This window comes from Saccostrea cucullata, unplaced genomic scaffold, assembly GCF_032062105.1.
Source record: "Saccostrea cucullata isolate Sc308-1 unplaced genomic scaffold, CSIRO_AGI_Scuc_v1 ctg1185, whole genome shotgun sequence".
Classification (NCBI taxonomy): Eukaryota; Metazoa; Mollusca; class Bivalvia; order Ostreida; family Ostreidae; genus Saccostrea; species Saccostrea cuccullata.
This window is the reverse complement of record NW_026918247.1, coordinates 96,961-109,480: the sequence shown is the minus strand read 5'-3', so window position 1 is coordinate 109,480 and position 12,520 is coordinate 96,961. Positions and strand designations below refer to the sequence as shown.

Here is a 12,520-nt window from a genome sequence, read left to right as displayed (position 1 = left end):
CTTTTATTCCCTTCTGATGATTTTTTACTTGTATATAGTCAAAGTGGCTTGATTTTTCTGGCCCAGCTGACTATTTCATAAATATAATAACGCACTGTACATCTCTTAAAAATTATGAGGGGGAGGAGTGTGGTACGAAACACTTTGGTACGATCTAACAATAAATGAGTTTGCAACCTAATACTGGCTTAGTGATCCCTCGTGGTTCCCGAGCCCCGGTATTGGCCTGTAGCTGAGCTCGCAGACTTATAGGTCACTACAACTTTTCTTCACCACACTCATCGATTGATTCATCAAACTGAATCTGTTCTGAATCTATAACTGACATAACACATTTTACTGTCGGTTTACAAAGTTTCACATAACTTAATTTAATATAAAATAACTTAAGGTAACATCTATGTCGGAAAGGTCTTTGTCATAAGATGTTCAAACTTTTAAAAAATGATAAATTAGGAAATCGTCTTAACAAAATCGACAAGGAAAAGAAAGGAAAATCATAATTAAAGTGAAAAAGAGATCGAAGAATAATAGCAGGGTCTTCCGCTGAAGACCTTTAAAATAGATTTTGTTTCCAAGATTTGAAAGAAAACAATCGGATTTTCCTGAAAAAGAAAAAAATGGCAAATAAAGATTTTGATGATACTAAAAATATATATTTCTTTAAAAAATAATAATACGGAATCAGGGCTATATCAAGAATATTTATATGACTTTGTTGCTGATAAAATTTAAATTATTTACGTTTTTCTACTACGCGTCAATAAACTAGGATGTTAAACATCTAATTTTACTTTTTCCAGTAGTATTTGTACATGTTAACGTTTTAACGATAATAGCTCACCCGTATCGTAGAATCACCAACAATTTTTTTTTTTTGCTGCGATCCCATCTGCCTGATGTGTATTTAGTGCCGTCCAAGACCTGAATAATTTCTAAGGTATCCGAAATACTAGCGACTTTATAAAGAATGCAGATTTTAAGATACGAAACAGTACGGATTATTTAAAATTAAAGGAAAAATACAGCAAGGAAGAAATCGGTCTCCCTCCAAATTGCAAATTTTCCGTCATTAAACCAATACAGTAAATATGCATTTGAATGTAATGGCCAAATATGCATGTAAAGGTGTACCGTATTGCCCTTTTCACATTCTTGACTACATGCATATTATGTTTTCATTGAACTTAACGTTATTTAATATAATTATTAAAAGAACTGTCTTTACAAGATGGATACGTCAAACAGTGCTTACAAAAGCAATTTTTAAAACAGCATGAATAGGTAAAAAGGAACAGTATTCAACTACAAAACATTGAATCAGTACACAAGGGGAGCTAATTTTATTCCGTTAGGTAGTCAAAACGTTTTTCTTCACAGTTTAAACTTTGGTTAACTTTGAATGAATGTCATTTTGATTCAATTTTTTTGTTTGTTTTTAAATCAGACTGTATAAAATTTGAAAGATATTGAATATGTAAATATGTATTAAACAAAGTTTTTTTCAGTTAAGATAAAGAAAAACATATTCTTTTGCTTTCTTATGTTTAAAATTTCAAATCGATGTAAATTGTATAGGAAAAAATGATGAAAGATAATATGTTTATTTCAAGAAGTTAGTTCAGTATGAGTGTACTGTTTGCATCTCCTATGATCTCATGAGAGAATGCAACGGACATAGTAGTACCTTCGTTATCATTTTCCCCAAGGTAAATAATGACACTTAACTTGCTATCTGAAAAACAAAATGGAAAATGTAATCGAAGTGGACAATAGCATTGGTTTGCATATTTTTAATTTCTGCCAAGCAAAGTAATTAGAATATATTCTTACCAGATTCTTTGCATCCATGATTGAAAGACTTATTACAAGAAACATATTCTGTATATGAACCTCCTCTATACACTAAGCACGTAGTTGGCACAGGGATTTCTGTTAAGAATTTTATAAATATATATCTTTATTCAATTTATATACATGTATACATATATGAAAATGAAATGAATACATGCATTTATCGATCCATGCACTCTAATTATAGTTTTAATGTATACTTTTCACTATTCCTGACCAGCTGTCTCCCATTGTATACTTTTGTCCCGGTGCAAGTTTAGTCCTTAATTCCTCAAAGGATGAACTACTCTCATTTAGTTGGACAGGACTCATACAAAACTGACAGAGTTTTCCTGAGGTACCACAGTCTTGTTAAAATGCAAAGTATTAGATAAATATTTTGTTTAATGAAATCATTTATATAAAAATGTGTTGTTTATGTATAAAGTTTTTGATTTACCTGAACATTTTTCATTTTCCTCTATTCTTAGAATTTGCAAAATTACGACACCTTCAAAATATACATTAAAAGCTTTGGCAAATACTCTATTTATTCATTTATTATGTCACTGACGTAATAATATGTTAGTTCAATTGCTTTTATCCTTGATTAAACAAATGGCGAAAACGACATCTTAATGTATTTCATTTACATAAAAGTATCAAAATAGTTCAAGATTAGTAAATCTTGAAATCTTAGTCCTATTGGAAAATTTTAGCGAACGGATAAAAAGATCAGTGTGTTCCCATTTCGCCTTAATTGTGAAATACAGGTAAGAAAAAGTTAAAAATTACTAAGGCGAAATGGGAATTTTAGTATTTGTAAATAGTGTTACAAGGTTGACATAAAAATTTAAATGACAAAAACTTTTACATTGAATTTAACAATTAATGGAAATTTATGAATACTGTGAATGAAATTATAAGTGTAATACCAAAAAATACTTTATGTTAAATATATTAAATCTTCATCACCTTAATTCACCTGAGAGCTTACTAAGGAGATATGCTAAATTTTACAGTTAAGGCGAGATGGGAACAAACCAAAAGATCTAAGCGTAACCATAGATGTCATTTCGTTTTTTTAAAGCAAAGTTAACAAATTTCTTTTACCCCATGTCAGTTTATATTTGGCTTTTCCCAGCCAAGTATTATTCCTTACAACATCATCCTCAGTCGACACTCGTTGACCTAAAATTGCCCAGATTTTCAAGGAAGAAATCCATGTGATATCAGTTGAGAGTATTAATCCTGATAGACAGCTGAAAAACACATTAAACAAGATTTTAGTTGCAGTAATAAGATACCATACACATACAAAGATACGATAAAGATACGAAAGATAAGATACAAAGAATTTCATGTTTTCTAATGATATTAATTATTGACATAATGTTTCCTTTCTGCAATGAATGGTCTATTAATTAATATCAAAAATGTTTCATAATATAAATATCATGTTTGAATGTAACCTTTTCATATTGTATCCTGTTAATTTACAACTGTTTGTTATCCTAGGATAAGATAAGATAAGATAATATTTATTTGAAGTCGGGTACATTAACACATCAAAGAACATTAGAGCTATTTTCCGACTACTCATCACTATCATAAGAAACGAATTTTAAAAAAGCCATTAAAATTTGAATAATCTCTCCGAATATATAGTACAATGTACGAATTAAAAAATTTTTATAATAAAGAAATATCAAAATACCTGACAATTAGAAATATGTTTATTTCCATTCTGCCAAAGAACGTGATTTTTTCGGATATCCTTGCATTTATGTCAAATCTTATTTGAGGACATATTATTTATGATAATGACTTCATTCGGGAAATAAATAGCAAGGCTAAAATTTCGAAGCTTTTCAATACGCTGGCTTACCAATTATGGTATAAAATCTTAAAATGCGCTTGCGTATGAGTTTTATGTGGTGCGCTTGTAGACTGAAGTAAGTTTAACTTATCATACCAGCCTCTGCATATTTGGTAGGCAAGGAGAGTCTGTGTCATTCATAATGTTCCATTATTCAAGACATTCTGTATTCTTCATCTCTCATACAAATCATTGTCTGACGTCATGGCACCAGACAGTACTTGATATAGCCAACGCTTGTTGGTCAACTCGATCAATAGAATTCTTGTGAGATCATAATCTTGGAAACTTCATACTATCTTAACTATCAATTGGGGAACATAATGAAGAGAGGAGGAAACATGCTTAACACCCTAACAAGCCAGAGCATTAGAGCTGATGTCATTATCATCACATTTTACATTACAGTAAACACAACATTTGGCCATTCTTGAATGCATCATTTATGGTAAGCTAGACAGAAGGATTAATGCTAGTAAGGTAAACATCCGCTGATTCCTTTTATCAATTAACTAATTGATGTTTATTTTCGATGCATACTAATTTAAATCCATAATTTTGATAAAACTTTACAAATTTTCAGAAGTTACCCTGGACTTAATCTAGAAATAACCGGTAGGGGGTATTGGAGTGTTGTTTGAGAGTAATCTATTTCGCCATAATGTGTAATTTATGTGCATGCACACTGTCAAGCAAAACAAACATTAATACCTGTTTGGGGAGAAGTCATTCCTAATCTCTCTTCAGTGTTTTAAGAACAACATTTTTGTCTGGTATTTTCTATATGTTTTAAGTTTGACATAGGAATTTGCATACTGTATACAGGGTTATTTTCGCCCCGTCTTATTTTCGCGCTTTCACACTTGCCAACAATTTTGGCCCGTTTTAAATTCGCCCAATCATAGTTTTGTTTAAGAAATAATACTGAATTCTTTGAATTCGCCCCGTTTCAAATTCGCCCAAATGAGAGTTGGGCGAAAGGGGCGAAAATAAAACGGGGGCGAAAATTTCCCTGTATACAGTAATATGGCCTTTAAAGTCAAAGAAAATAACATAAAACTTTCCTCATGGTTCGTATTCTGTTTCATTGGAAGATCAGGTCTCCAAAAAGCACCTAGTTATTGGCAATTAGACATGCTAGCACATTTTTGATGACAACTTCAGAGTACTTGTGTGTACATGTAGAATGTTTTTAACAAAATAATTTTTGATATTGCCAAGGTTAGTATATTAACGATTTCCATTTTTATCGAAAAAGCAGCTTTCAATGATATCAAAATGCTTGGACTTTAATTTATCTTGGGAAATTGTCGTGTGTAAAGTTGAACATATATGCTTTCTAGTTATATATTTTACAGATTTAACTAATTTCTAATACCTAAAGTATAATTCTCAGATATTTTAATTAAGGTAAAACTGGGTCTATCAGAAAAAATAAATTAAAAAAGATTAATTCTGTGACGATATAACGTTCGTAACAAAATTTGCTTCCTGTAAATAATCCGGAAATTTATAACGATACAATGATACAATAAGCTGACAGACGTTTTGCTTAAAAATTGTTATGATATTATTCACACACTGAATTGTCTGCAAACTTTTTTCGTTTTTTTTCCCGTTCTTGTTTCAAGCAGGACACAGTGGATGAGACGGGGATGCTTAATTCATCATGGCTCTTGATTTCTCCTCTGATATTTAATGCGGTCTATTTTTGTGTATTTTGAATAAAAAATAAATAAACTAGGGTTGTAATGATAAAAATTATTTGACCAAAACATTTTATTTCTCCTTTTTACATACCTGGTACATGTAATGTTTATTTAAAATATCTGAAAAAGTCCTTTACAGTTTTGTTTTTAAAGAGACATTATTCATGTTGGCCACCAATATTGCTGTTGCTTCATCCACTTGCTTATTAGCTTCTTCCTTTGAAAGATTTCCTAAACTCACGGTTTTCTCTGGGTTTATGGAGACATTACAATAGTCGTCACTTTGATAAGATTTCCTGATCTTTCTCTTTTCGGCGGTTGTTGTTGATTTCTCAACCTTCTGGCACTTTTTCTTACCCTTTCTAACCTTTTCTTCACTATTAATATCATTTTCCTTCAAATATTTACTTCTACTCTCATTTTTACTTGTGTTTTCTGTTTTTGAGGAGGCTCTTTCATTTCCTCCGCATACCTCTTCAGGAGATATCGTTCCTCCCATTTGACCCGACGGAGTGTCGTTTCTTTCGGATTTGTTGTCGTTCTTTCTGTCTTCACTCGCTACATCTGAGTACAACTCAGGCTCACAAAGAACATTTTTATTTGTCTCCGAAAAATATCTTCTTTCATTTTGGCAAATTCCTGCTGAAATTCCCTTTTCACGCTGCTGAATATCGTTTGTTTTACATTCAAAATCATTAGCTTTATCATCACACCTTTTTGATTTCTGTTCGGTCTTCGGTGTTGCCATATTTGGTTCCTTGACTTGTAAGCTTTTATTATCATTTTTACTCAAAATCTCCTTAGGTTCAGCATTCTTCTGAATGTTTTCATTTAATAGTTCTTCATCAACTACAGTAGTGTCTAGATCATCCAGCTTCTGTTTGCTATATATCTCCTCATCCTGGTTAACTGTCACCGCTGTTTTCCTTACTTTCTCTACCTTGGTGTACTCATCTTCAGTTGATGCCAGGGTTGTCCAAGTGGTTGACCATACGTTGTCGTAGTCACTATTATGAGACATCGGTCTGACAAATCGTGTGTTGCTTTCCTCAGGGAGGCATCCCTCGTTTAAAGTGCCTAAATTTGACATAACCTTTGCATTTGAAGCAAGATCGTAGGCGAAATCCTTTTCTTCATTATTCGTCTTGTAGATGCACGTTATTGCTTCCGAAATCGGTCTTTCCTCTCTTTCATTGCAGTCTTTCCTACGAATATTTATCAGCTGTCTATTGACTTGTCGTTTGACACACCTAGAATAAACGAAACTAAATATTACATTATCATAATAGCATTTAAAGTAGAAATAGTGAATTATTCATTTAAGAAATTAATTTGATTTTTGAAGATTCAAGAGGTTATGAAGTACGACGCTTCACGTCGGCATATTTCATGAAGCGCTTTAGCGCTTCATGATAAATATGCCGGCGTGAAGCGTTGTAGTTCATACACCTCATGAATCTTCAAAAATTAAATTCATTTCTTATATCTACACTATTTTTCTGATGACGTGCCATCAATTAACATCATTCAACTGCCATTTTTAAAGCAAAACAGTGTGCACTATATTTTTTGACGTCAAGTGCGGTTTTATGATTGTGACGTAACAATAGAGGTATTCATGCATATTCCTGGTAGCAAGTCGTAGTTCATGAGAAAATAAACTGCATTTTATTTTGTAAAGAATCATAGGGGAAATTTATTAGAAATGTAAATATTATGTTTTAAAACAAAAACGAAAGTAAAACAAAGGGAGCCAGCATTCAGGGCACTGAATACAAACCAGTAAATACACGTGATATTGAAAATGATCAACAAGACAAGCACTCCACCAACGACAGGCAAGTAGGTGGCGCAGTTCTCCAGAAGATAGAGCCATAAACATTCCAGTGCTGTAAAATATAACATTAAGTAATAAAATTACAGTTCAAAACGTATTATAGTGTAAGGATGGATTTTACATAAAAATTAAAAAGTCAAACATGTCCTATTTCTTGGAGATTCTTTACTTCTACTTTACGCCTTGTATAACCATCATTTAATGTTTTCTATACTCTTAATGAGCATGTTTAATTTAACTATTAATTCTGATTATCTTTATACTTGTATTTCACTTTCTTCATATAAAAGAAAATTAGCATTTAATTTCCAAGAAGGAAAAAAATCGCTTTGCTTTATAAACCTTTACTTACAAACAAGTCGATGAAACCAAAAAAATTCAGCTGTCTCGTTTAAAGTCAGCATTTCGTAAGTTCTATGGTCGAGTACTTGACCTTGTCAGCAAATACAATTTATCATTTAGTCAAATGCTGACTGATGTTTTTCATACCTATTGTTAGTCCATTATTTCTATACTGAATTGACGATTGATTTTCCCGTTATTTCCTGATCATGACAAGGAGCACATGGCGAATGTGGGCGGTTGGCAGGGGATGCTCACTCCTCCATGGCACCTGATCCCACCTCCGATGATTTGGAGGTCCGTGTTTGCTTTGCTCCTATTTTGTATTGTTTTATGAACTTTTAATTTTAAATACTTAGGCCTGTTCAGCAGAGCGAGCGTTCGCCAAAATTACTATTGGAGGTATAAGGAATTTTGGCGAGACCTCGCGAACCCTCGCTCTGCTGAACAGGCCTCTGTTCGTTATCTCTATGTCTTTCATTACATATGATTCAAAGCAATTGAAAACTAATCTTTTTTCAGTTAAAAAAAGCACACTTTCCTAAGGCTACGATTAATTTTTGTCACTGATGATATGCTTATAAATCATCATTTTTACGTCAAAAAATATATTCTTATATTACCCCGTAGCTTCTCACATTGATTAGCACTAGTGTTGTTATTCATACTGCCTTCCTGTGGTTGATTTGTCACTGTGATAGTCTTTCAAATTTTGTATCTACAGATCTTTATCTAAGAGGAAGCTGAGAAAAGGAAAAAATCAAATCGATCAGACAGAACTTAGATAAAACCTTTAAAATAACATTAATAATAATATAAAAAAAATTTTCAGGAGGGGGTGGGAGTATTTTGGTTGTTATGACGATTAAAATCATGAACTTTAAAATATATTTTTCTAAAAGCTAAACACTTTTCTTTCTACATTAATAATAAATTAAAAGTATGACTGAAACAAACTGTAAAATTGCTCATTTGTCAAAGCAAGTAATTTCAATTTATCACAAAGAGCCAATAACAATTCCCTTAAATTTCCCAAATGGGAACGCTAATATGTATAGGAAAATACTGATGTCATTAGAAAAAATAAAGAAAATAATAACATACCTGCCAATCAATCAACTGTATGTCTATTGAAAGTACATCATCTGTTTTTTGAAGTTTTTTTTAACATCAATTAAGTTTTTTTGAAGACAGAAAATATTTAACGTATTCAATGTGGCCTTTCAAATCCAGGAAAATGAAACTCAGAAAGGCATAAAAATCAGGATGTTTAGAATTATGAGTCATGCAAGGAAGTTGTCTGTTATCAAAAAAGTCTGCAAATTATTAATATTATTTTTTAATATAGTTTACAATTTCACGTGTTTTAATCGAAACAAAGATATTTTGTGATATAGAAGGTGATATTCCTAATTCAAGCAATTACAGATACTTAATGCTTTAGATTTCTACCTTAGGTAGATGTAACAGAAAATAATGTGAAAATAATGTGACAGGCCATTTTAAAAAGCTCAAAAGCAACCAAGCCTTATTATAAACGTGATGGCTTTAACTTTTTAATCGTCACCTTCCTTTATTTAAGCAGTTATATACCTTCATCACCTACAAACGGAGTTTGTAAATCTCGATTCGAAACACAAGAGCATGTTTTACGTAAGAACATTTTCTAAAACGAGGAAAATTATTGACAAACAAGTTCCTGAAGCAAGAATATCAGCAGTCTTGTGTTTAAAGAATAATTATTTTTGTAAGTTCTAGGTCGATACAATGACCTTGTCAGTAATACAATTTGTTACAAAATTGAATTGACGACGGATTTTTCCAATGTTTTAGCATGTTTTAATGAACAATTTCATATCAAGTGAGTGTACAATCAGAATGTTTTACGGAATAAAAGGTTCACTCCACAATTGATAAAATAGCTGTTTTTGATTTTAAAATGCCTAAACTTATTTTTGTGTATAAATGGTGTAAGCGTGTTGAAAGAATGCACGATTGATGATTTGGACCTTAGCAAAACTACTGATTTCAATTTGTTAAGTGGAGTTTCAAAGCACCCACATCTGTTTGGTACCACTTCCTGAAATAGTCCTGCATGTTTGAATGTTGACAGTATAATAAGATAAATATATAGTCTGGTATGATTAACATTGCTATTTGTTAAGATCAAATATAGAGACTAAAAACACATAGAGTATCAGGAAGACCAGCCTTTTATTGTACGAGTTCGTACAAACATCGACTAATTTTATGCCACTTAATATAGCATTTGTACCCTAAACATGCCCACGATATATTTCTGTTAAATATAAATCATATATCCTTTCCTTCCTTGTTCGACTTTTATACCTGTTTTTAGAGTTGTGTCATATGTAGAGCTGAATTTAACATGTTTTACCAACTTTTCTTCCGAACAGTCTGAAATCCTCAATAAATCGAACACCGAGAACTAAATTTCATTATACAAAACTTTTTCTTTCATAGCCGAATTACATACCTCAATAATATGATTTATCATTTTGGGATTTCTACATATCCGCACATGCATATATAAAACTGAATCGCTTGAGAAAGTATGAATATGTCAGCTACTGTTAATATATATCTGTTCATCAACAGAGCTATTTCTGTTACGTGTACACGATGAACATGAAGTATATAATGTACATCAGGACTAATGTGTTTTTTTTTTAATGTAAAATCGCATTTACTATGGTTTTGATACTTTCGGCGTGTTGTGATTGAGATTAAAACAAAGTATCTGGAGCTGAAGTTAAGAGTAAATACCCACAGAACGTTTTGCTTCTGTTGTTGTATGTTAAGAACTTTTTATCAGTCATAGTCTAGAATGAGACCCCCAATACGACAATGAAGTATTGTTCTGCAAGCTGAATATTGTTAAGAACTTGTAAAGAACTCTGTATCAGTCATAGTTGAGAAAGTGACCCCAATACAACTTTGAGGTATTGTTTCCAAGCTGCATCTTGTCCCTCTCACTGGAGATAAGGATAAGAAAGATCGATGGGCAAACTGCAAATTGCAAAGAAATTATAACTTTAAATATTTAAATGTTTCATTTTAAGTACTTGAATAGAGGGCTTTTCCAAGTGCTTAATATGTTTATATTCCCTTTTATTCTCTGCGTGAAATATATTTTTCTAATAAATAGATAATGCTAAGTCGCCTTTAAATACATAGCCGTAAAATCAAAAAACTATAGATTTAATACTTTTAAATACGAATAGATTTTTCCGACTTGTTAAAAAGTATATCTTATCATTTTCAAGAAAAAATATAATTTATGATAGAGGAAGAAATTAGCATTATAAATAGGATTATGTATGCAGCTGTGCAAATAAGGAACCAACATTTTTCCATATAAGTAAAGCATCACTCAAAGCAACTCTTGAGGAAGTAACGTCACGTGTCAAACAGCTGCCCTTATTAAAGGCAGGTCCTTATAATATATGTGTATGCTGTCTTTGATTATTAAGCACCAACCCAAATAAATCAACTGATAAGTATATTGTCTCTCATTGTAAGCTTTTGAATCATTGCTTGGAAGAATCATCAGCCAAAAAAAAAAACACAATTGTTGAAGAGAATCTTTTTTAAACACTCAAAATTATAGTAAATTAATTTTCAACAAATTTATTTCTGAAAAAATAAAACATTTTTGTTACTAACCTAAGTGTGATATTTATCATGTGAATCGGTACGCACTGCAAAAAAGTTATTTTATATGATATTATGTAGGGTAGAATGGAACTTAGAATTAAACTATCTGGCATTACGCAAAAAATCTTCTGTCAAGTATATTTCTAAATAATAATTTTCTGTTTATTAAAAAAGTAAATTTAAACTATTAATAATAAACTAGGAGCTTAAGATAATTAATCATCGAGGCATCTTTATCGTGTCAAAGCCTCTGGTACTAGGTTTTTTAAGTCCTTGTCTATTACTATCATAACTTTTACAATAAAACACTGAGTGCTTGGCAGAAGAACAGTTTCCAACTATCTTTTAGGTTAGTCCAGGCGGAGGTTTGAACTCACAATCATCCGATCTCGGAGTAAAGGCTCTACCGACTTATTTAGGTGACGATTTTTTTTTTAAAATTAATATGCTATCGTTTAAAATATTTTATATGTAACTTAATATCAATCAATTATAGATTCAAACACTATCAACAGGAATCACATATTTTTTTTTATAAACGGAAAATTGAGAAGAGCTAGGTTCATTCATTAGACATGGTCTTTTTACCATGACCAAATACAATATATCAATGTCATATGCAGATTGTATGAATTATCTTCAATGTTATGCCAATATTAAGCAAGTTATATATATTCCTGATGTCACATATTTACTGTAACATATACACCTGTCTACGGATTTTCACGTTATTTCAAGATCATGAAGAAGACAAACGGCAGATGTGACCGGTCGACAGGGGATTCTCACTTCTCCATGGCATTAGATCACACCTCTTTTATTCAAGAGGTCTGCGTTTTTCTCTTCTGATTCTTTATTACTTGGATAGACCTTAACTTGAATACTGCTCATTTTCTCCAAATTTTATCCATTTGATATTCACTCAAAACCATGTACATGGTACATGAGGTACAGAAACATATAAAACATATATACATATAGTACAGTGGGTCAAGCAGAATGTGATAATTAAGGAGAACGGACAATACTATTATTTTTAGAAATAAATGTGCATAATTGTTTCTAGGATTCAACATCAATTTGGCACATGACTTCACAAAACTTGGTAATATTTCAATAAGAGCAAAATTTTTCGTTCAAATAAACTTTCATGTTGGATTTAAGCTCTACAATATAGCTCTTAAATATAATGATACTCATCTCCTATCTGGTTACTACTGCATAAGCTACAAAATCTTTCAT

The 12,520-nt window shown here is 31.6% G+C and overlaps 2 protein-coding genes across 3 annotated transcripts; both read right to left on the bottom strand.

Annotated features, from left to right (window-relative positions):
• Window positions 1–1,616: 1,616 nt before the first annotated feature.
• Window positions 1,617–3,579, bottom strand: LOC134260308 (uncharacterized). The gene is made up of 5 exons (XM_062742875.1): window positions 3,551–3,579; window positions 2,947–3,095; window positions 2,294–2,344; window positions 2,055–2,201; window positions 1,617–1,735 (listed from the first exon to the last, which is right to left on the bottom strand). The coding sequence occupies exons 1-5, from the start codon at window positions 3,577–3,579 to the stop codon at window positions 1,617–1,619; spliced, it is 495 nt and encodes a 164-aa protein (XP_062598859.1).
• Window positions 3,580–5,372: 1,793 nt separating this feature from the next.
• On the bottom strand, window positions 5,373–8,882 carry LOC134260291 (uncharacterized). 2 transcript variants are annotated; one of them, XM_062742862.1, is made up of 4 exons: window positions 8,705–8,882; window positions 8,224–8,343; window positions 7,202–7,310; window positions 5,373–6,671 (listed from the first exon to the last, which is right to left on the bottom strand). In XM_062742862.1, exons 2-4 carry the CDS (start codon window positions 8,264–8,266, stop codon window positions 5,555–5,557), a joined length of 1,269 nt encoding a protein of 422 aa, XP_062598846.1. In that variant the 5' UTR covers window positions 8,267–8,343; window positions 8,705–8,882; the 3' UTR covers window positions 5,373–5,554. The 2 variants fall into 2 exon arrangements, with proteins under 2 accessions (XP_062598846.1, XP_062598852.1); XM_062742868.1 differs by having other exon boundaries at window positions 8,239–8,343.
• Window positions 8,883–12,520: the final 3,638 nt, after the last annotated feature.

What these genes read in the sequence shown, in the direction of transcription:
- LOC134260308 (XM_062742875.1), bottom strand. Translation starts at nt 3,579, where the DNA reads ATGGAAATAAACATATTTCTAATTGTCAG. An exon ending in AACATATTTCTAATTGTCAG is followed by an intron (nt 3,096 to 3,550) that starts GTATTTTGATAT and finishes TGTGTTTTTCAG; the next exon opens with CTGTCTATCAGGATTAATAC. An exon ending in GGAAAATGAAAAATGTTCAG is followed by an intron (nt 2,202 to 2,293) that starts GTAAATCAAAAA and finishes CATTTTAACAAG; the next exon opens with ACTGTGGTACCTCAGGAAAA.
- LOC134260291 (XM_062742862.1), bottom strand. Translation starts at nt 8,266, where the DNA reads ATGAATAACAACACTAGTGCTAATCAATGTGAGAAGCTACGGG. An exon ending in TCAATGTGAGAAGCTACGGG is followed by an intron (nt 7,311 to 8,223) that starts GTAATATAAGAA and finishes TATATTTTACAG; the next exon opens with CACTGGAATGTTTATGGCTC. An exon ending in AATATCACGTGTATTTACTG is followed by an intron (nt 6,672 to 7,201) that starts GTTTGTATTCAG and finishes CGTTTATTCTAG; the next exon opens with GTGTGTCAAACGACAAGTCA.